Consider the following 22,935-nt stretch of genomic DNA (forward strand, 5'->3'; position numbering starts at 1 on the left):
TGCCTTGTAATGAATAATTCTGTTTTACAATATTTTTTTTCCATTGAACATGCCTTATAGTTACAGAAAGGTACATTAACATTGCTGCCTTGTTCCTATTAACAAGATTTATTGTTTGGTTTATTGACATGAATTTATTTTTACTAAGGCTTCCCATTTTATTCACGGATAAATGCAAAGTTGTTTCTCAGTATTGAAGTTAATGTTATTAAAACTTAGTTGAAGCTGGGCATGGGGGTGTGTACCTGTAGTCCCAGCTACTCAGAGGCTGAGGCAGGCAAATTGTTTGAGCCCTGGAATTTCAGCCCAGCCTGGGCAACTGTGTGTCTAAAAAAATACATAAAATAATAAATTGAAATCTTAGTTTATTACTTTCTATATGTTTGTCTTTAAAAATTAAATTTGGGAATCATACAAATGTACCTGAAGAATTTGTTTTCCTTCATCTGTAATTTTTAGTAAAAGCTATTCCAAGTTAGTCTTTCATGTTTCTGAATTTCTCATACACATAAATCTTAATATAGTTCTTCAACTTTGACTTGCATATAGTTACAGGTCTGTTTGTGTGTATGTATGTGTGTGTGTTTATACGTGTCACTTCAAGGAGAAGTGCACTTTGTCTTCATTTGCATTTATTCTTGTGCCTAAAGAGAAAAGAGAGTAGGAGAAATGGGTGTGAAATGCTAAGCTAGCAAAAAAAGGTTGGTTGCAGCCACTAATTTAGGTAATTATTTCCCTGCTAATCTGTATATTCACATGATAATATATATCCAAATTTTATAGTACCCTTTTAAAAACTACCTTTGAGTACCTTATCCCCTTATTGATGAAGTATTAGAAATTCTTCCTTTTCACTGTAAAATTTAAAATCTCATTTGTAATTAGTTTGAAACAAGCACTTGGATAACAGTGTAGGTAACTTGTTTTTTGTGTCACTTGTCTGATTTTTATAGGAAATATAATGGTCACATTGAAAGTAAGCCATTAACCATTCCAAAGGATATTGACCTTCATCTAGAAACAAAGTCAGTTACAGAAGTGGATACTTTAGGTAAGGGAAATCTTACTAAAATGTTCTATAAATCTCAGTTTTATATTATGGTAGTGAAAGTACTTTCATTTTAATCATTAAGTTCATTATACAGAATATGGAATCTTTCTAAGAACTTAGAAGCTCAAATGACTTCATTTGAATTAAATTTCTTTTTTTGTTCACCTAACTTGAATTATTTTTCCTGTTTTTGAAAGAGGCTTACACAAGTTTGTTAACAGTTTCTGTTTATTAGATTGAGATCACAGTCAATTCTTGTTATCTAGAGTTCTAGACTTCCTTTTACTATTTATGCCAGTCTGCCCTTTTCTAATGTGGCTTGCAAAACTGAATTAGAAATGTCAGGCTGTGAGCAGCCCAGGGGTTGATGTGCCTATTCCTATGCAGTTGAAAATTCAAGTACAACTTTTGACTGTCCGTAAACCTAACTACTAACAGGCGACTGCTGACCAGAAGATTTACCAATAACATAAACAGCCAACACATACTTTGTATGTTATATGTATTATATACTGTATTATTACAATTAAAGTAAGCTAGAGAAAAAAATGTTATAAAGAAAATCATAAGAGAGAGAAAAGTTATTTTCTCTAAAGTGGAAGTGGATCATCATAAAAGTCTTCATCGTTGTGATCCTCACTTTGAGTAGGCTGAGGAAAAGAAGGTAGAGGAGGGGTTGGTCTTGCTGTCTGAGGGGTGGTGGGGTGGAAGAAAATCTGCGTATAAGTAGACAAGCGTGGTTCAAACTCTTGTTCAAGGGTCAGCTGTATTTCTGTTGAATTACCTGTATTTCTGAATATAGGTAATTCAATAGAAATACAGCTGACCCTTGAACAACAGTTTAGGGTCACATACAGTAAAGAGGAAAGTGGTTTTAGAATAATGAACTGGATTAGAAATTAGAAAAGTTTACTTATTCAGGATTTACTTTTACCCATTATTTCTGAATAGGTCATTTAGTTTTTCTCCTATAAATTACAGAAATTTAGTATCTCAATTTCGGTAATTATATAACGACTACAGTGATTCTAGTTTAAAATGATATTTATATGAAATTATTTGAATCCTAGAAGGAAAAGGCATCTAAGGTGAAATAATTTAAAACACTGGTTTTTCAACTTTGGCATATATCAAAATCACTTAGTAGATTTTTTTGAAATAAAGATTTCCTACTCCCATCCTTGGAGATTTAGTGAATCTAGAGTGTGTTTTGGGAATTTGCATTTTTAAAAGTGCTCCAAGTGATTTTGATTTTTGACCCGGTTTGAGAACCACTGGTTTATGTGATAAAGGAAATAAAATGATACGTGTTTTTTAAAAATAATTTTGATAATATCATATAAGGTGTCATTATGTAATTTGACCCTTCTTGGGTTAAATCATACTGGTATCAAAAAATCTTAAGAGATCTAGCATCTCATATAGGATTATTTTATGATACACGGTGGTTTCAAAATACGTGAAAGTTTATCATTATATCTGTAAAGGTTGAATGTGTATATAAAGGATATCCTAGAACTAAAAAATGTCAGTGAAGAACAATATAAATCACTTATCTAATATCATTTAGACTCTTAAGACTGGTGATATCATTCTGTTTTCTCTTTTTAACTATTTACATTCAACATTTAAAACATTTAAAGGCACATTGACTTTTTGATTAGTAGTTGTCACATTTGTTTCACTACTTCTATATGTGCTTACTTACATAAAATGTTCATAGACATGTATAAATACCAGAAAATATAAACATTCTTTCTGATTTTTAGTTGTTTTAACATCTTTAATAATGTTTATTGAATAATTTGTCAGCTAATTAACTTTAATAATAAAATTATTGAATATCAGACTTTGTTACAATATTTTACTTTTATTACCCCATTCTCACAATTATGAGGTGGCTAACTGTTATCAGTTTTTTTTAACTCATTAGGAAGAAGAGTTGAAAAACTTGGACAGGGTTACCACTGAATGTGGTACAGGCAGTCAGTGAGAACTAGGCTATTTTAATGAACTAAAAAAAAATTAAAATTAGGGTATTATAGCGTTAGTGTGTAGTTTATGGAGTATTTTGTTTCACTTCTAGAATTTTGAGAACTAATTGCAAATGGTACTCATTTATCAACTGGTCGTGTAATATCAAGAGCATTTCCAGTTAATCAGAATAGCAGGGAGATGTTCATATATGTTTACAAGTTTATGTAATCATTTGTGAATGCATGTTGTATATGTGTGTTTAGGTGAAAGTAAAGGGTTTTCTGTCTTCTTTTGACTTCAGTATTTTATTAAAAGGCATATATGTAATTGTATTACTGATTGCACAAAGCATATAACACTTGAGTTAAATAGCCCAGGAAATACATAATTTGTACTTTCATGGAATGTATATATTATTGGTGTCTCAATAATTATTGTGAAAATCTATCTTAATTTGTATTAGCTATTTATTATAAGAACCTTTTAAAGAACATTAGAACTTTTGAATGTCAGTTGGCTGTTTGCTATGAATGAGTTCCATGGAGGAAGCCTCTATGAGTATGGGCAGGTTTGGAGAATTAGAATGCTTATTTCAATTATTGATAATAAAATTGAAAACCTTAAATGGATTTTGGTCTATCCTTCCCACCCACTTCTCTTATCTCCTTCCAGATAGAAAGCTCAGTATGGGTGATTTTTTTTTCTTAGCAGGGGGAGGGGATTGAGGGTAAGCATTCTGCAACCATATCGGGATGAATCTTTCAGGCTTATGTTCAGAAGCTGTATGTCAGTCACAATTAGAAAACCTAAAGTAGGGCTGGGTTTGGTGGCTCATGTCTGTAATCCCTTCTCTTTTGGAGGCCAACATGGTAGGGTGACTTGAGCCCAGGAGTTTGAGACCAGCCTGGGCAATATAGTGAAACCACATCTGTACAAAAGATAAAAAAAATTAGCCAAGTGTGGTGGTGTGCATTTGTAGCCCAGCTACTAGAGAAGCTGAGGTGGGAAGATTAAGCCCCAGAAGCTGAGGCAGCAGTGAGCTATGATCATACCACTGTACTCTCAGAAAACCTGAAGCAGTTAACCTAAAGTTAAATTGAAGCAGATTAAGAGATTTAAAATAACTTGAAACAAATTTTAAAATCAATCATAAAAGAATTTTGGATTATTAAAATGTTACGATCATCTTATAGAAATGGTATAAATTTTGGTTAGTTTTGATACTGTGTTCAATAGGTCTTATTTTACATGATATTGTCAAAATACTTTTTCTATAAGGATATTGTATCTTCAAGTATAATTTTATTATATTTTATGACTAAGAATTGTCCAAAGCAATGCAGATCATTTTATTATGTGCCATGAGAACATCTGAATTGATGGTTATGTACGTGATTTACTTCCACATTTTTAGGAGGCCTTCTAAAAAATGATGTTGATGTTTTGGACTACACTCTGTAGAAGTCAACCAGAATACCTATGCCTTATAAGAGGTTTAAAACAACTGAAATGCAAAGGATGATGGAATTACATTTACTTTCAAATAATGTTACTTTCAGTGTAAACTCTTAAGAATGGAATAGTTTGTTGAAGGGGTATGGTTTTATGGAAAATCAACAGACATTTTATAAACTTTTCTTGTAGAACAAAAGAGGGTATAAAAAGTATATTTATTATTTTATTATTATTATTTTTGAGATGGAGTTTCATTCTCTTGCTTAGGTTGGAGTGCAGTGGCATGATCTGAGCTCACTGCAACCTTTGCCTCCCATGTTTAAGCGATTCTCCTGCCTCAGCCTCCCTAATAGCTGGGGCTATGGGTGCCCTCCACAATGCCCAACTAATTTTTGTATTTTTAGTAGAGACAAGGTTTAACCATGTTGGCCAGGCTAGACTCGAACTTCTGACCTCAAGTGTTCCACCCACCTTGGCCTCCAAAAGGACTGGGAATATAGGCTAGACACTGCACCCTTCCTAGTTTATTATTTTAATCTGTAGTATTTCACAGAATTACTAGTTTACAATTAGTACGGCCAATATTTGTAACATAAACTTTAACTCTTCACAAAAGTGAACAATGTAAGTAAAGTGGTTGTGTTCTATAAGTTGTTTTCTGAAGTTAAGGTATCATAGCTAGATATTTAAAAGAAAACACTTATAATTTCTGAAAAAAATGGCTATATCAGTTAATACCAATAAATTGCCATCATACTTTACCAACAACTTAAATAACTTTTGATAATCTTTTAAGGTTTATTTTAATTTGTGAGGTACTAAAATTTAGTTTTGGGTGCTGACATCCTCAGTCTATTACCTGCATTTTTAGATTCCTATATTTACAAATCTTACATTGCAAATGAATAAAGTCTAACATATTTTAATTTTAAATAAATCCTCATAAGTTATTTGAGAAAATTAAAGCGAAACATATTTTTAACCTTTTTTTTTTTTTTTTTTTTTTTTTTGCAGCGTTACATTACTTTCCAGAATACCAGTGGCTGGTGGATTTCACAGTGGCTGCTACAGTTGTGTATATAGTAACAGAAGTCTACTACAATTTTATGAAGCCTACACAGGAAATGAATATCAGCTTAGTCTGGTGCCTGCTTGTTTTGTCTTTTGCAATGTATCCTTCAAAACATCATTAATATTAATTTATTTTGCAGATAACACTGTTAGATCTCATCTCTGATTTGAGAAAGATTTTATGTCATTAGATAACTTTTCTTTATTGAAATTTTTTTATATACTTGAAAATATTTTCAAAGTAATAGAGGTAAATCGTTTAAAAAGCTAAATATAAGAAAAATGCTAGTGCTCTCCTTTTTCTTTCTTATCCAAGTCTAGCCACTTTCACCTTTTTTAGGCATTTCTTTTGGGAATTCCTTCTTTGTGTTTAAATATTATGTGGTAATGGTACTATATATATATTATTTATATATTATTGCACCTTTCTTCCTCTTCCCTTTTCTTCCCTTCTCCCAAAATGCAGATAACATTTTGTGAAATTTCTAGTCAGTTTTATCATGTCATACCTATGAAAATATTTACAGCCAGGCTTTATACTGTATTATTACCTTCCTTAAATACTTTTTTATTTTTATAATTGTGGAAACTATGAACTCTTCCACAGAATTGGTAGAACCTCAATAGTTCAGATACTTCATTTCTGTTTTTTCTTTCCACATGGAAATATCCTTCTGGATCCCCTACTTTTCTACACTTCCAGCATAGCTAATATCGTGGGACTTTCTTCACTGCCTTCCAAGAATTCCCTCTATCCCTTTCTGGATTTCATGATTTCCTCTTCCTTAGTTTACTCTCTGTTTTTTTGTTTGTTTGGTGTTTTTTTTTTGTTTTGTTTTGTTTAGTTTTTTTGGCAGAGTACATTCTCCTATGGTGTCCTTAGAAAGGGTGCCGAATTGTCTTTTGAAATCTTGCTTGCCTGGAATTATCTCTGTTTTTTCTCTCATACTTGATAGATAGGTTGGCCCAATAGAAAATTCTAAGAAAGAAATAGGTTTTCCTCGGAATCTTGAAGTCTCTTGAGAAATTGGATGCCCTTTTGCTTTTTGTATATACCTATACCTCCCCTCTGGAAGGTTTTTCTTTTGGTTTTTGATTTTTCATCATTGATTGCGCTAAGTTTTAGGTTTACCCTTTCAATCTGAAAACTTGTATCTTTTACTACGAGGAGATATTATTATTTTCTCATTTTTATTAGAATTAAATATGTTCCCTACTCTTTTCTTCCTTTCCATCTCTTCAGAGACTTCTTCTAGCTTTTCTCTGTTTGATACTTACTTTAATATTTCCATGTACTTTCAAGGCCACTCCTTGATTTTAGTTTTAGGCTTTAACTATTGGCATTTTACTTTGGAAATAAGGATTAAGCCCAAGCATATCCTTGTTCAGCCAGTTAACCACTGGTCATTTTCCATTTATTTCATCTTCCACATGTAGTGATGTCATGTTTTTAGAACAATATTCCATGTTTATATTATGATCATGTAAACACCATTCACAGATGAATACTTACCTTAATTTTTCATTTGCATTTTTTATTTGTACATGTCGTTACTTCAACTTCAAACTCTTCTTTTTCATCCCCTGTGTTGGGACTTTACCAGTCTGTGAACCCATGTTCTTGAGTTCTAGAAAATTGTTTTGAATTATTTTATTCATGTCTACAGCCATACCAACCTGGACACACCCAATCTCATCTGAATTAAAGTCAGATTTCTTCTGGACTTTCGAATTCAGCTTCCTTGTTCTGTTGAATCTGCTTTCTAGCTTCCAAAATTTTATTGCTTTTTCTCTTACTTTATTTATGTCCTTAAAAGCAGATTCCTTTACCATCATTTTGGTGGAATTTAGGAAGAGATAAAAAGTAACTGATATGCTTAATCTGTGTTAAAAAAATTTTTTTAAGAGATGGGGTCGTGCTCTGTTGCCCAGGCTGTAGTGCAGTGGTATGATCATAGTTCATAGCAGCCTCTAACTCCTGAGCTCAAGTGTTTCTCACATTCCAGACCCCTGAGTAGCTGGGAGTACAGACACACACCACCAAAACCAGTTAGATCTGGGAAGTGTTGGGAACTGCAATACAGACTTTTAATCAGTCTTCCTATTTTATCCATTCCTCAACCCTGTGTATCAAAGTACCTCATGTCTCCAGTTCTTGACTTTTCCCAGGTTTCTGATGAATGAATTGACTTTCTTCTTACTGAGTTTCTCCCCTTGCAGATCAAGCACAGCAGAGAAAGCTGAAACCTAAATCAATTGGTTATTGATTGTCTATTCACTTACCATCTTTCAAAGTTTTGTTGATTTCTTATTTATTTATTTACTTACTGTTGTCTTTTTCTATTTTCTGTTCTTGAGGGTTTTGACTTTCTTATGTGGCTTACTTAGATTGTGACAATGAACAGAGGAAGTGCATGTCTTACATCTTAATATTTAACTGGAGACTACACCATTATTTTTAAACCTGTTGAGTGGATACCATTTAAAATATATAATTTGACATTTCATCACCAGTGTAGTACCTTTCTTTCTGTTGCCTGTTTTGGATTGATTAGGTATAATTTAGACTAGAAGAGCCAGAACAAAGTCTTAAGAGTCAATATCTTCACAAAGTATGTAGTGTACTAGGTAGAAATACTAATCATGTGTGTCAGTTGAGAAACATCCTTAGATATCCAATATTGCACTAACTCCAAGAGCAGATTTTAAATTCAAGCACATAAAATATTCCTGTTTAATTCTATAGTATTAAATATGTGAAAATAACATTCAGTCAGAATAAAGACCTATCCCTAGACATCGAGTCATATAAAACACGTTAAAAATATTTTACCATGATAGTTAGGACTAGCTGATTATATGTCATGTTACTTTTTTCATACTTCAATGAATTCTGATGATCTCCAAACTATTGCTTTTTTTCCCGTGCCCGGAAACAAGGTCTCACTCTGTTGCCCGAGCTGGAATGCAGTTGTGCAGTCCTAACTCACTGTAGCTTTGAGCACCTGGGCTCCTACCCCAGCCTCCAAAGTAGCTAGGACTACAGTTGCACCCAGCTAATTTTTAATTTTTGTACAGATAGGGTCTCGCTGTATTGTCCAGGTTGGTCTTAAACTCCTGGCCTCAAGCCATCTTCCTGCCTTGACCGCCCAAAACACTGGGGTTACAGGCATTAGCCACTGTGCCCTGCCACTATTGCTTATTATTGAATATTCTTCACTTTCTTCGTGGTTTACACATATGTGGGAATGCATATAGTTGATATGCAGTTTTATTTTATTGTGATTGAGCCCTTGATACATACCTACTAGAGAAGTTAGAAAAATATACTTGTTAATAGCTATTCATATTATTTATGTGAGTAAATTTTGTCTTTAATCTTACTCTATAACGCCTAATAATGTGAGAGCAAAGGTCCCACACAGTCTTTAGCACTGAACTGACTGCTTCGTTTTAAGTAATGCATTTGTGAAAGGCATCAAACAGTAACATCTCTGCAGGAATCCTGTAGCTGGCTGTCTCCCTATCCCAGATGCACAGAAAGTGCTGAAGAGCTTACAGGCCAAGCTACTTTCTGCCAGCTTTGATTCTCCACAAAGAGGGTGGGGAAGAAGCCAGTAAAATTGTGTGTATGCTTGGGTATGTGATTTTTTTTTTTTTTTATTTAAACCTATAGCATGAGATAAAGTTGCCTACCACCTTTAAATGCATATAGGAATCAGGAATTAAATTCCAGCTATCCAGATTAACACCAGAGAGAAATATGTTTATAGCCTATCTTTTATCTTTAGTTATAGCATAACCTGTTTTTCCTTTCATACCAGATGGTTGGAATCTAGCAGAAGTAACCTCTGTCTATTAGGCAAACACATGTCTCCATTGATTACATAGGACAATAGCTTTGTTTAATTTCTTAGTCATATATATCTCAGTTAATTCAGAAATTCTCTGCAGTTGTTAATGATGAAATGTTTTTTGTTAAAGTGGTCCCCAAATTAAACACATAAAACTTTAAAAATCAGTTCACTTAAAAGGAAGCGATTTTTTTCTATTTCCATGGCCATTTTGTTTTATTTCTGCCATCACTTATATTTGACATACATAGGACAGCAAATTTTTTCAAGATTATACAGAGTCTTGAAAGTTCAAAAAGCACAGGAATTACTTTTTAAAATTTACATCCCTAAAACCTTGAACCAAGTCTTCTCTTGTCGTCAGCTCTGCTTTCTGCTTCACCCGAGTTGTTCCTTCATTTCAGCTATTACACCTGCTTAGAATCTCACTTCTAAACCCAAACTACTTCTCAGCTCCACTCTTCTTTCCCATTTCTAATTCTAACTATTTTCTCTGACCAAGTCTGTGTGTTTCAATTCCGTTTATGCCAAGTTACATGATATGGGGAAGGAAAAAGGTAAAGAAAGCCTTGCAATAAAGATGGAGTATTTCTAGTAAATGCCTTTCCTGTATGATGGCCCATGAAGTCTTAGTGTCACTGTAGAAATGTGTACTGATTTTATGAATATGAAGCATATCATTTTCATTTATGAAAAAATGAAAAGCAAAAAGGTAAAAATGTTGCTTGCAAAGCCAGAGGCCCTTTGGTGGAAGTAAAACTTTTAAAAATGAAAATATTCTACAATGCATAGATTTTTTTTTCCAAGAACCTCTCTTAGAAATAAGCTGTAGCACAGAGAGTAATACTGAGTCAATTATGTGAATTTGAGTGAGAAGAAAGCTATTCTACAAAGAGTGATAAAGCTTCTCAGTAGTCCTATTATATTTGGTTGAAGGCCTGGATCATTAGTCACATTTCCACAGTGCTTGTATTTTACAATGTGGAGGTTTAAGGTACAAAACCCTATTATGTATGTTTTCATGGCTATGTAAAAATTTTAATTTTCGTTCGTTGCCAGGCATACAAATTTTATTCAAAGCTGAAAGCTGTGACTAGTTGAAGTTAAAATAAATTTTAAAGTTTTCTGATTTAATATTCAGTTCTGTATGTAAATTTGTAAATTAAAGGTCTACAAATGTTGCATTTGTTTGCTGTGGCATATAGACAACCACAGCAAACTAGTACAACTAAGTCATCATTTCTAAATTCCTTCTAAGTTTCTAAGTTACTATGTTCTTTCATTTACAAAAATGTTTTGCTTTAGATTAATAAGGAAAAACAAGACACTAGTAAACTGCATAAGATTTCAGTTCTAGTGAGAGAAGGAATGGAAAACTCAGTTATTGAATCTGAGCCAAAGTACTTGTTTTATCTTGAAGACTTGTATATAGCATGTTATGTCAAAGCTTGCTTCTTGTATGAACTTGGAGGTTTTTTTTTGGTGACATTAATGCTGTCATATTACTGAGATTTCAAGACAAAAACCTATAGTTAAATAGGGATTTGGGGTAATACGACATTATTTCTGTTTATTAATTTATAACTGAGTCTGACTTTTTTAGCTGCAAAGTGATAATTTTTTTCTGAAACTAAAATTTTATTCTGAAAATAAAAGATTTTCTGAAACAAAAAGATAGTTTCTTTTGTATTTTAAATAAAGCTTGTGTATTATGCTTTCAGAAATTTTTGGCTATTATTTCTCTTCACAGCCCAGTTAGGTTGAGGCTGGCTGTAAGCTTTTTTATGGAATGGCGTTTTAAACATGCACAATAGTTTTTTGCTTATATTCTAAGGGAATTTTAGGTTCTTTTTCCCTGTAGTTAAAGGAACCTCCATATCTAAGAAAGTATGAAAAATAGTTTAAAATTATGTTAAATTTTTTTTAACATTGGAAGATAGGATCAGATTAATTTTAAAAGGTTTTTATTTAATAGGTCTTATTCTTAGTTTTCAGTGTATATCTGTAATAGATTCTTGGTATAGTTTCTAGTTTTCTTTGCAATATTGAATGTGAAGTATAATGTATTTTGAGTATTTTAGTTGCCTTATAGAAAAACAGATGTGGAAGATTTAATTATTTGAATAGAAAAAAAAATAGGGATTTTATTTAATAGCAGTGGTCAGAAAAAGAATCCTTTTTTCACAGAATAGAAAAACTCAGTTAACATAAAAATCACTTAATTGAGTGGAAATGTGTTCTGTTTTAAAAAGATAATAAATTTGTGAAAGTTTTTTGAGAAATCTGTTTATTCCATAGGATACTATTTATCGTATTTGTGTATGGGTAACAAAATATTTCTTCTTGGAATATGGTCTCTTTATTTTCTTCTGAAAAAAGCATTGATAAAATATCTTTGAATAATCACAGGATGTTAGGGTACAGACAGTGTTTTCTTAATAAGAGAATTGGGCCTTTAAAGCAGTTTATAAATTAAGGTGAAACATAAGGTACTATTTTTGGTGGGGAGTGGGGAGAATGTCTTGCTCTGTCATCCAGGCTGGAGTTAAGTGACATGATCTTGGCTCACTGCAGCCTCTGCCTCCTGGGTTCACACGATTCTCATGCCTCAGCCTCCCAAGTAGCTGGGACTTTAGGCACGTGCCACCCTGCCCAGCTAATCTTTTGTATTGTTGGTAGAGGCAGGGTTTCACCCCATTGCCCAGGCTAGTCATGAACTCCTGAGCTCAGGCAGTTTGTTCACCTTGACCTCCCAACGTGCTAGGATTACAGGTGTGATCACAGCCACTGGACCCAGCCCATAAAAGTACTTTTATAAGTATATGTTATTAAATTGTTATTCTAAATCTGAGAGAAATTTACCATTTTAGACCTAAAAATTGAACCTGTTCATCATTTGGAAGCTTATCTTCAGCTTGAAGGTAAAAATATTTAAAATACTCTCTTCTGAGGACATTGTCCTACCCGTCCTTGACTCTTGACTTTTCTTTCCTATTAGAATTTAGTGTTTTTCTTTCTTGATTTGTTGAAATGTTTTGGTGGAGTTTTCTGCTAAAGCGTACGTGTGAGGTAGGTAACTATTTTCAGACTTTGCAGTTTTGAAAGTGTTTTAATTTTATACTCATTCTGTTCTTGGCATTTGGTTGGATATAGAATTCTAGATTATCAATATTTTTCTTCATAATTTTGAAGGCATTGCTCCATTGTTCCCAACCTTGAAAACTGCTATTAAGAATTACTGTATCATGGTGATACTTAACCTTTTGCATATACCTGGTTTTGCTTTATTTTTCTTCTGAGGTAACTTAGAGTTGTCTCTTGATTTGTCTTTTTGTGAAGGTTCATGATCGTGTACCTCAGGAACATCTCTTTTACTTATGTTGGGCTTTTAGTAGGCTCTTTAATTTGGAAACATCAAGTTTAGAAAATTTATTTTATTATGTCTTTGAGAATTTTTTCCCTCTGTCCCTCCACTCCTATTTTCTTTCTGTGTCTCACTTTTGTTAGTCAGGTATTATATGTTCTGGATTGATCCTCTCATCAGTTTTTGTCTTACTTTTTTTTTTTTTTTTTGAGAGGGAGTAGTCTTGCTCTGTCACCAGGCTAGAGGTCAGTGGCTCAATCTTGGCTCACTGCAACCTCCATCTCTTGGATTCAAGCAGTTCTTTAACATTTTTAAAGTATTAGGGGAACAAAGTAGGCAAAAGAATATGCTACAGAGACTGCATATGGACCACAAAGCCTAAAGTATTTACTCTCTGGTCTTTTATGGAAAATGTTTTCCAGTCCCTTTTTTAATGTCTGAGGATTCCTTTCATTTTTAAGAGATGACCACTAAAAGCTGATTGGAAGCTCTGTATGTAATTAGGGCTTATTTAGTTTCACTATAGAATAACTTGGTAATCCCGAAGCCAGCTTTATCTTAGGTAGCCCATAATGTCATTGTCTATTGGTCTTTTCTTTGAAGCCTTTTGGTTTCTCTGGAGGAGAATCTCTTAATCTCCTGCCTGGAGTGTACAAACCTGCTACACATGTTTCCAAGGTGAGTACTACCTCTGAGTGTGTAGACTTTCACTTAATCATCCTGTTTCCAATGCAGCTGACTAAATCTAAACTCTCCTGTACCTCTGGTTTAGTTTCTTCAGAGGCAAAATGTTACTCTTCTGCTGGATTCAGAGTGGCCTGGCTGCATAGGAAGTCAATCAAGGTGGAGAGCTATGAGTCCAGTTGCCACCTACATAGAAGTCAGCCCATACCATATCACTGCCTACATACTTCTTAATCTAGTACCTCTTAAGTTAAATTATCATAGAATTTTAAAGACTTTTTATTTTTATTTATTTTTATTTTTTTGAGATGAAGTCTTACTCTGTCACCCAGGCTGGAATGCAGTAGGACGATCTCAACTCACTGCAACCTCTGCCTCACTGCAATCCCCTGAATCCCTTCAAGGGATTCTCCTGCCTCAGCTTCCTGAGTAGCTGAGATTACAGGTGTGTGCCACCACACCCAGCTAATTTTTGTATTTTAGTAGAGACAGGGTTTCACTATTTGGTAAGGCTGGTCTCGAACTCCTGACCTTGTGATCCACCCGCCTTGGCCTCCCAAAGTGCTGGGATTACAGGCTTGGGCCACTTTGCCCGGCAGAGTTTTAAAGATTTAAATACGATCAGGAATGGTATGATTATCTGTTTGTATTGTATTGATCCATATGTTTTTGTGTACATTGCCATATTTTTGGTGTTACATGTTAAATATTTAATTTAGTTATCTAGAAAACATCAAGTTGTTGCTGAGAACTGGAAAGGATTAATCTTTGATTTTCAAAATAGCCCTGTGAAATTGTAGATTATAATGGCTATATTTTACAAATGAAGAAACTGAGACACAGAGAAATTAATTTTCATGTAGAAGATCACGTAGTTTAGTAAGAGTAGAACTAGAACTAATACAGTGTTTAGCTGAGCACTTTAAGTCTAGAGAATGCTTTCTTTACAACTTTGTCACACTATGGTTTAAGATAATATATGATTGCATGGCAAGTGAATAACATTAGTAAGGATATAATAAGTTCAAAAGAGGAAAAAAAATGGCCTCAGCCGGGAAGGTAATGGTGAGTATCATGAAGGATGTGGAGCTTTTGTTGAACCTTTGATTGGACGTGAGGAAGGGAAAAAGGCAGTTCAGTTGATAGATTATGATCCAAGACACTGTAGTTATGACAATCAGGAGATGGTAAATACACTATTCTGATTGAGGGAGAGATTTGGGGACTACTAAATGAAAGCTTGAACATGTGGGTGTGGCCAGATCATGGTGTTACATATGGGTTATTGGGAGGTTTTGTTCTAATATGGAACTCAATAAATATTTGCTTTTTAAGATTTATCCATTATGCAATATGAAGTGAGAATGCAGGGATTATACCACTTTAGGAATTTGTGGTGTGGATTATAAAGTGTTAGTGATAAGTACAAGATCATGCTTCATGTCTGAATTAGATTGCATGTAATTTTGTTTTCCTTTAGTGTTGGCATGTTTTGTAATTTCAATATTCATATTCTGGAATAAAAAAGTTCAGTGGTAGGTATAATTTTGGGGAAATTTTATTCTGATGATTTGATACCACTTTTGGCCAAAGATATTATTTGTTTTTTCAGTGTAAGTAAGGAAGTTGGAAACTGTCTCATTATAGATTCTGGTAAACATTTTCAGTAAAAATGAAGCAGTGTTTTTCAAACCTGTATTTAAGGCATTTAGGCTATTAGAGATCATGGCTGTATCTTAAAAGCAGTTCAGTTATGGTTTTGCAGTTTAACTGTATTCAACTTTCTTTGTCCTCTTCTAATATGTAAGCTCTTATAATGCCAAGAAAGATGGATGGACCTGTATTGTTTGATACAGGTTAAGCATTACAATCCAAAATCCAAAATGCTCCAAAATCCGAAACTTTTTTATTACCAACATGACACCAGAAGTAGAAAACTTTACACCTGGCCCCATGTGAGAGATTGCAGTTAAAATGTAGTCAATTTTTTTTTCATGCACAGAATTATTAAAAATATTGTATAAAATTACCTTCAGACTGTGTGTATAAGAGATATATGAAACATAAATGAATTTCATGTTTAGAATTTGGGAGTCCCATTCCCAAGATATTATATACATGCAAATATTTTAAAATCAGAAACACCTGGTTCCTTTCAGATAAGGGGTACTCAACCCATACCAGTAAAATAAACCACTGGCTTTGGGTTCTTGTTCGTCTGTTTGTTTGTTTTGTTTTGGAGAAGAGACGAATAAATAACATGTAATTCTGAATATCCTGGAGTGAAAATTTGAGCATCTGTATTCTAAACACTCTTAAATAGTGTTTTGTGTTCCATAAATTATGCCTTAAATGTTGAAGTTGAGATAAAGTTTCTAAGACGTAAAATTTTCCCTAACTTAAAAAAAAAAAGTCGATCAGATTTTCTACTTTTTTTTCAGTATAGGAGATTGATATCATTTATTGTTGCAAATGTGTATATTGCCACTTTTATTTGTATCTTTATTATTTTTTATTTTATTTGTTAATACTTTTTAAGTTCTGGGGTACATGTGCAGTTCATTCAGAATTGTTACATAGGTATACACATGCCATGGTGGTTTGCTGCATCCATGCTCCGTCATCTACATTAGGCATTTCTGCTAATGTTCTCTCTCTCTAATCCCCTCACTCCCTGCTATCCCTCCCCTATCTCCCCCACCCCACAACACGAACTGGTGTGTGATGTTCCCCTCCCTGTGTCCATGTGTTCTCATTGTTCAATACCCACTTATGAGTGAGAACATGTGGTGTTTGGTTTTCTGTTCTTGTGTCAGTTTGCAAAGAATGATGGCTTCCACCTTCATCCATGTCCCTGCAAAGGACGTGAACTCATCTTTTTTATGGCTTCATAGTATTCCATGGTGTATATGTGCCACATTTTCTTTATCCAGTCTATCATTGATGGGCCGCCCAGTTCTAATTTTAAAAGAAAAACTACAATTTGTGTGGAAAAATGCTTTGTAGTCCTGTTTATTTAAAATCAGATCTTTTGTTCTTTATCATTTGCTTTCATCTTTTTCACACTTAATCTGGCCTTCAACACTATTACTTTTTTTTTTTTTTTTTTTTTTTTTTTTGAGATGGAGTCTCACTGCATCCAGGCTAGAGTGCAGTGGTATGATCTCAGGTCACTGCAACCTACACCTTCGGGGTTCAAGCGATTCTCCTGCCTCATCCTCTTGAGTAGCTAGAATAACAGGTGTGTACCAGCATGTCCAGCTAAGTTTTATATTTTTAGTATAGATGGGGTTTCACCATGTTGGCCAGGCTGGTATCAAACTCCTGACCTCAGGTGATCCCCCTGCCTCAGCCTCCCAAAGTGCTGAGATTACAGGCATGAGCCACCACAGTCTCAACACTATTACTAAATGATTACCCTCTCTTACTAATCATAAATATAGTGAGGTTATGCTTTAAAAATTGCACAATTTTAAAACTAGTTGTGTACTAGAGTGTTCTATGGATAATGCTTTGTTTTCTCCTATGAGGAGATGAGAAGTTAGAAAGTTTAAACAAGGAGGTCCTAATTTTGTAGTTTTTCTTTATTGATTAAACTACCTCAAATAATAATGTAAAGTTAAACTATAGTATATGTATTACTTTGGTTAATTATAAAATTATTCCAAGGTTTAGATTATGTGGGACAGTTTAGATGAATGCTTTTTTACCTTTTTTCTGCCTAGCAGATATAGCTGGCTCCTATCAGAAGTGTGTTTTCATTACAAACAATTTAGTTTTACCCAATCAGATGGGTTTGCATTGATGATAGGGCAGGTCCTACCTATATGTTCCCTAGCTGGAGACTGTTGATAACTATTAGGATCCTAGTATTGCAATACTAGGATAGTCTTTCTAATTTTATTTTGTTTTATATTTTTGAGTCAGTGTTTCTCTTGCCAGGCTGGAGTGCAGTAGCGTAGTCATGGCTTACTGCAACCATAACCTCCCAGACTTGAATATTGATCCTCCCACCTCACTCTCCCAAGTAGCCAGGACTACAGGCTCTCTCTCCTTTTTTAGAAAGTCTTTTTACTGCAGCTATAGACTGCCAATGTTTGTCTGTAAGATAAGAGCATAAATGAATGATGTTCCTATAGAAAGAGAAAAGAATAGTGGTAGATTGTATGCAATTAAGTGGTAGAAAGTTATAAAAATTCACAATTTTTTCTTAGAATGACATGGAAACTAAATGTGCTTTTGTGAAACTCCCATTAATCGTCTTAATTGAAATTGGCATCCTATAAATTTGACAATCCTGCTTAACCTTGATATTACAGAATACTTCTGCAGTGTCTCAGTATGCTTTTAATGTTTATAAATGAATATTTGTAGTTGTTGGCCAAACTAGGGAGAAGATTGACAAATATGTTTAGTTAAAGTTTGTAAAATAATGTTAGGTGATTTTAGAAAGAATTTTGAAGGAGTGACACATGGAAACATCACCAAATACTGCATCATTGCTAAATAAGAACTTGAATGTAAATATTACTCTTTATACCATACAGAGATTGTTGGTTTTGCAAGTTTATAGACATGAAGATTTATATTCCTTGTTATAAAAATAATTTAGCTTTCTCTTTCCCGTAATGCTAAATACCCTGTACAAACTGTCTGTTATGTAGATTAGCTTTTTTTTTTTTTTTTTTTAACTTCAGTAGAGTTTCAGATTTCTTTTTACTCTGTAACCAGAGTATTACAGTTAAATTTAGCAAGAGGGTGTTGAATATTTGGGGGCAGTATGACATTTGTTGTGAAGTATTTTTACATATTACATTAAAGAAGAGAATTGTTCAAATACTTGGCCATTATATGTAATCTTGAGTTATGGTGAATGTAAGAAGACAGTTGGAATGAAAATAACCTACTGGTAAATAAATGTCTTTAGAATGTGTATGCTGAAGCTCTACATAAGTATTTTCAGGTCCTAAATCATATTTTTATTATAGCAAATATGTTAACATGCAGTGGTCTTTTTAATCAGAAAGTTCAGGGGTTATCATCTAGCTTTCATTATCTGATTTCGTATTGTCTTAGAAATAAATTGGTACTTAATTTACAAAATAACAGTATTATAAGTAATAGCTTTATAATAGTCCATAAAGAGATATATTAAAAAATTGAAATCAGTTCCTAGTACAGTAATTTTTAGATAGTAACTCCAACTTAATGTGGATTGTCTTATGAAATGCTTGCAAATAAAATAATCCTTTCTTAGAGAAATAATGCTATCTATATATGATGTTCCTATCCCTACCCAGGTTAGCCCATGAAAGTTGATTTGATCTATAAGGTAGCATGTAAGACCATACTTTTTCAAAGAAAATAATGCTATTACCAAATAAATAATTAGGAAAACAAAGTTGAGAAAGTATTTTATTTATCTTGAATCATGGTATTTGAGGGAAAAAACAGAGATTTGTGTGAAAGGGGTATATTTTCTATCACTCATTATTCTGAGGGTCTGGTTGTCCCAGGAATAGGTGGGTAAAGATTGGCTGTTCCTAGACTTAGTGTTTGTTTTTACATTTTAAAGGGACACTAGCCACTTGTAAGCCTTAGAAAAACAAAGTCTTAACCTTTATAAAACCCAGAAAATACTTTATATTTACAAAGATGAGGAATAAATAATTTTCACTTTAAAGGGACACTAGCCACTTGTAAGCCTTAGGAAAACAAAGTCTTAACCTTTATAAAACCCAGAAAATACTTTATATTTACAAAGATAAGTAATAAATAATTTTCACTTTATCGCCAATAAAAACAGGTCTCAGACTAGAACTTTTTCTAAAGAAGTTGATTGATTGTTTTGGCCTTCAAGTAAATTATCTGAGGGAAAGTGTTGTTATTCAAAACTTCTGGTTAATGATTAAAGCAGAGAATTAATACCATTTCAGCTTACCTAAACTGTGTAAAATATTTCTATGGCAAGATTTCCTTATTGCTTGAGCACCTATTATGTGCCAGGCACTGTTCTTGGTAGTCTGACTATAGCAATAAACAAGAGACAAGAATTCTTGATCTCTTAGAGTTTACATTCTAGTAGAGAGTTACTTCAAGTTCCGCTTGAACAATGTCAAAAAGTTCTTCTCATTATCTTCAGGTTGGTTTACTTTGAGGTACATGCCCGTAGCTGGAGCAGCTGTAACTCTACATTATTATCCAGTACCCTACTTACCATAAGAATAGGAAAGCATTAATGACTATATTAACCATTTTTAAATAGCTCAACAAAAGACAACACCCTGTTAAGAAGCAATGAGTTCTTATTTTTGTCCAACCCTTCCTGAATAAGGATTCTTCTGATTATGAGAATGTTTTAATTCTTTACTTCTGTCAAGGCAGTTCTGTTTTGAAAATTTTCATGTGTTACTGCTAAATGTACATTTGCTTAGGTGCTCTGTAGAGTTTTTTAGAGGCAATATAATCAATTGTTAAGCCCACACATTCTAGATCCAGACGGTCTAGTTTTAAATCTCAACTTCCTCCAAACTAGCTGTGATTTTGAGGTTTTTACGTTTGCCTCACAGCCACAGATTTTTTTTTTTTTTTTTTCTGAGACGGAGTTTGACTTTTGTTGCCCAGTCTGGCGTGTAGTGGTGCAGTCTTGGCTCACTGCAACCTTCACCTCCCAGGTTCAAGTGATTCTCCTGCCTCAGCTTCCTAGGTAGCTGGGATTACAGGTGTGTGCCACCCTGGCTGTTGTATTTTTAGTAGAGGGGGTTTTGCCATGTTGGTCAGGCTGGCCTTGAACTCCTGACCTCAGATGATCCACCCACCTTGACCTCTCAAAGTGCTGGGATTACAGGTATGAGCCACCGCCCCGGCCCACATTGTTGTTGTTGTTTCTGAGTTTTTAAAAATATCTATAAAGTAGCAATAATAATGTGGTTAATGTAAGAATTAAAAGTTAATTGGTAATGCCCAGCACATGGCAAGTACTAAATGATAGCTGTTATTTTCCATGCTTGACATAAAGTTTATGTAAAGGTTGCTTTTCTAGGTTTGTTTGCCAGTGCCTTATTTTGTTTGTTTTGTGATTTCAAGGAGAACTCTTTGCTGTGTAATGGAGATCGGAGTTCCAGCTTTGGGCCATGCACTGATTTAATTTTGATTGAATCAATTTTTGTGTGTGTTGGGGTGGTTGAGATAAGATAATCTCTTCAGTATATTTTAATAGGTGAACATGTGGAAACTTTGGCTGTTTTTGAATACTCAGTTGGAACTTGTTTTCTCTAAAGATTTTTGTTTAATAATAATGTGATCTCAGTTTCATACCACAGATCAACAATAGGTATTAGTAAAATTCTCAAATTTTAACTTATTGGATTATTATAGATAAGTCTTGTGTTATGTGTTTAATTATAAATGTAAACTGGTTTAACAGACATGCCTAATAAAGATAGTTCTCAAGAAAAGCCTCTACCCTGGCTTTTCATGTCACTGAGAACATACTGCATAAAAATCTTGAAATAATCTTCTAGTAAAATTTGAGTCAGATAAACTAGAAATACATTCCCTAGCTACAGCTTAGTCTGTGGACGCTCTTTTCCTTAATTTAAAAATGTTATCAACACTTAGATTCGCTTTGTTTTTATGTCTTATTTTCCAGAAGACTCTTTAGATTTTTGTTAGATTTTCAGGTCCTTTAAAGAGTGCCTTGTAGATCAGCACACTGTAGAATCAAAATAAATGTAGTCAAATTTTATTGGAATCAGATCCTATAAAGATCATTGTGTATAGCTCCCATAAAGTTATTGTGGTTTTTCCTGAACTTTTCTTTCTGCAGCAAAGTTCTATTTTCATTAACTACACACTATTTTAAAGTAGAAGATGGTGGTGAAAGATCTATTTGTGTCACCTTTGGATTTTTTTTCTTTGTCAAAGCAATGGCAGTGTTGATTGTAACAGAAAATTATCTGGAATTTGGACTTGAAACAGGTACTAGTTTCATACAACTTTAAAAATCAACTTTGCTTTATCTAGTGTTAATATTTTTGACCTCAGTATATATCTGATAAATACTTAAAATTAAGTTTGAAGTATATACTCTAATGCTGTAAGTAATTAACCTTTATTATTCTTAATTAAGATCTTTTTTTGCTTTTGTTTTAGTTAAGTTTTTAATTGATTTTTCCAATAATACTGTCTCATTTTTTCCTTACAGTTAAATAAGCTTCTGTAATGCTAAAGTTTACTCACATAGTTAAAGAATTAATGCAAATTTTATGCACACTCATGGAATGTACAAATATCAAAGGGATGTTTTCAAAGACTGTTCTTGCTAATAACCAAATTTTATTGCATTATGGCATACTAATTAACACATGAAAGAGCTAAGCTAGTCACTTCAAACTTTAAGATGCTCTGTTTTCTAGCATTTTATTTCCACAGAAAGATTCTGTTTCACATCTGTGATAAGAGTAATCTTTTTTTTTCCTTACAGGGTTTACAAATTTTTCAGACAGTGCGATGCAGTTTCTTGAAAAGCAAGGTTTAGAATCTCAGTAAGTTTTGGAAAAATTAAGCATTATTTAAATTTAACATTTTCTATTTTTAATAAAGCAGTATTTACTATAAATAGTTGTTTTAAAGTAGTAGAGTTTTAAGTTGGACTGTTACTTCTAGAAATATCCTTATTCATAATTTTTATATAGAATTATAAAAATGTTATATAAAATTAGTATCTTTCATAGAATTCATATGTAAATTTGCATTTCTTTAATTCTTCTCCCTCCAGAGATTAAATTTATATCCAAGTCATATGTCAATTCCCTGTTGAATGTGTAGGTTAGGTTGTTGTGATTATGACTAAAGGGATACCTAGTTTAGTTTACAGTTCACCAGAATCCATTATAGATACTTGAATAATAGCAATCTTTTTGTAGAAATTTGCTTTGTTTTACTATTATTGTGATTTGTAAGATAATTTATTAGAAGAAAGGAAATTCTTTGAAAGTTAATTATAAATATTTATCAGCTTTTTAAAAAATTTTATTTTTAGGAGTCCTGTTTCAAAACTTACTTTCAAATTTTTCCTGGCTATTTTCTGTTCACTCATTGGGGCTTTTTTGACATTTCCTGGATTACGGCTGGCTCAAATGCATCTGGATGCCCTGAATTTGGCAACAGAAAAAATTACACAGTAAGCGGAAAATGTACATAAGCACATGCAGATAAATATATGTTTTTCATCTTAATGAAGGTATATTATTGTAATGTAATCATAAATTATTGTATTGAAAATTAATAAATAACCATTTGATGTCACACTACTTCCTCTTTCAACTATAAGCAATTTCTTTTATTTGCTTCTAAATTTTGTCATATATTTAAAAAGATACATCGATTACTAAATTTGTCTTACCTGTTAAAATGAAAGTATCAAAATTTATGTTCTTTCTCATTCAGGGGCTTCTATTGCAATCTCTATAACTAAA

General features: G+C 33.2%; 1 protein-coding gene across 14 annotated transcripts in view; it reads left to right on the top strand.

The window, feature by feature from the left end:
- TMEM161B (transmembrane protein 161B) overlaps positions 1-22,935 on the top strand; it is a 76,039-nt gene that overhangs the window by 42,721 nt on the left and 10,383 nt on the right. For 7 of the 14 annotated variants that reach the window (XM_032276466.1, XM_032276476.1, XM_032276472.1 and 4 more), the window contains 5 exons: positions 954-1,051; positions 5,498-5,654; positions 21,285-21,436; positions 21,942-22,002; positions 22,500-22,640. In XM_032276466.1, coding sequence (XP_032132357.1) covers positions 954-1,051; positions 5,498-5,654; positions 21,285-21,436; positions 21,942-22,002; positions 22,500-22,640 — 609 coding nt within the window. The remainder of the gene's footprint in view (positions 1-953; positions 1,052-5,497; positions 5,655-21,284; positions 21,437-21,941; positions 22,003-22,499; positions 22,641-22,935) is intronic. The other 7 variants (XM_032276499.1, XM_032276498.1, XM_032276500.1 and 4 more) reach the window with 3 other exon arrangements.

The sequence above is a fragment of the Sapajus apella genome, unplaced genomic scaffold (genome assembly GCF_009761245.1).
Source record: "Sapajus apella isolate SASKATOON/1434 unplaced genomic scaffold, GSC_monkey_1.0 scaffold1, whole genome shotgun sequence".
In the NCBI taxonomy this organism is placed as follows: Eukaryota; Metazoa; Chordata; class Mammalia; order Primates; family Cebidae; genus Sapajus; species Sapajus apella.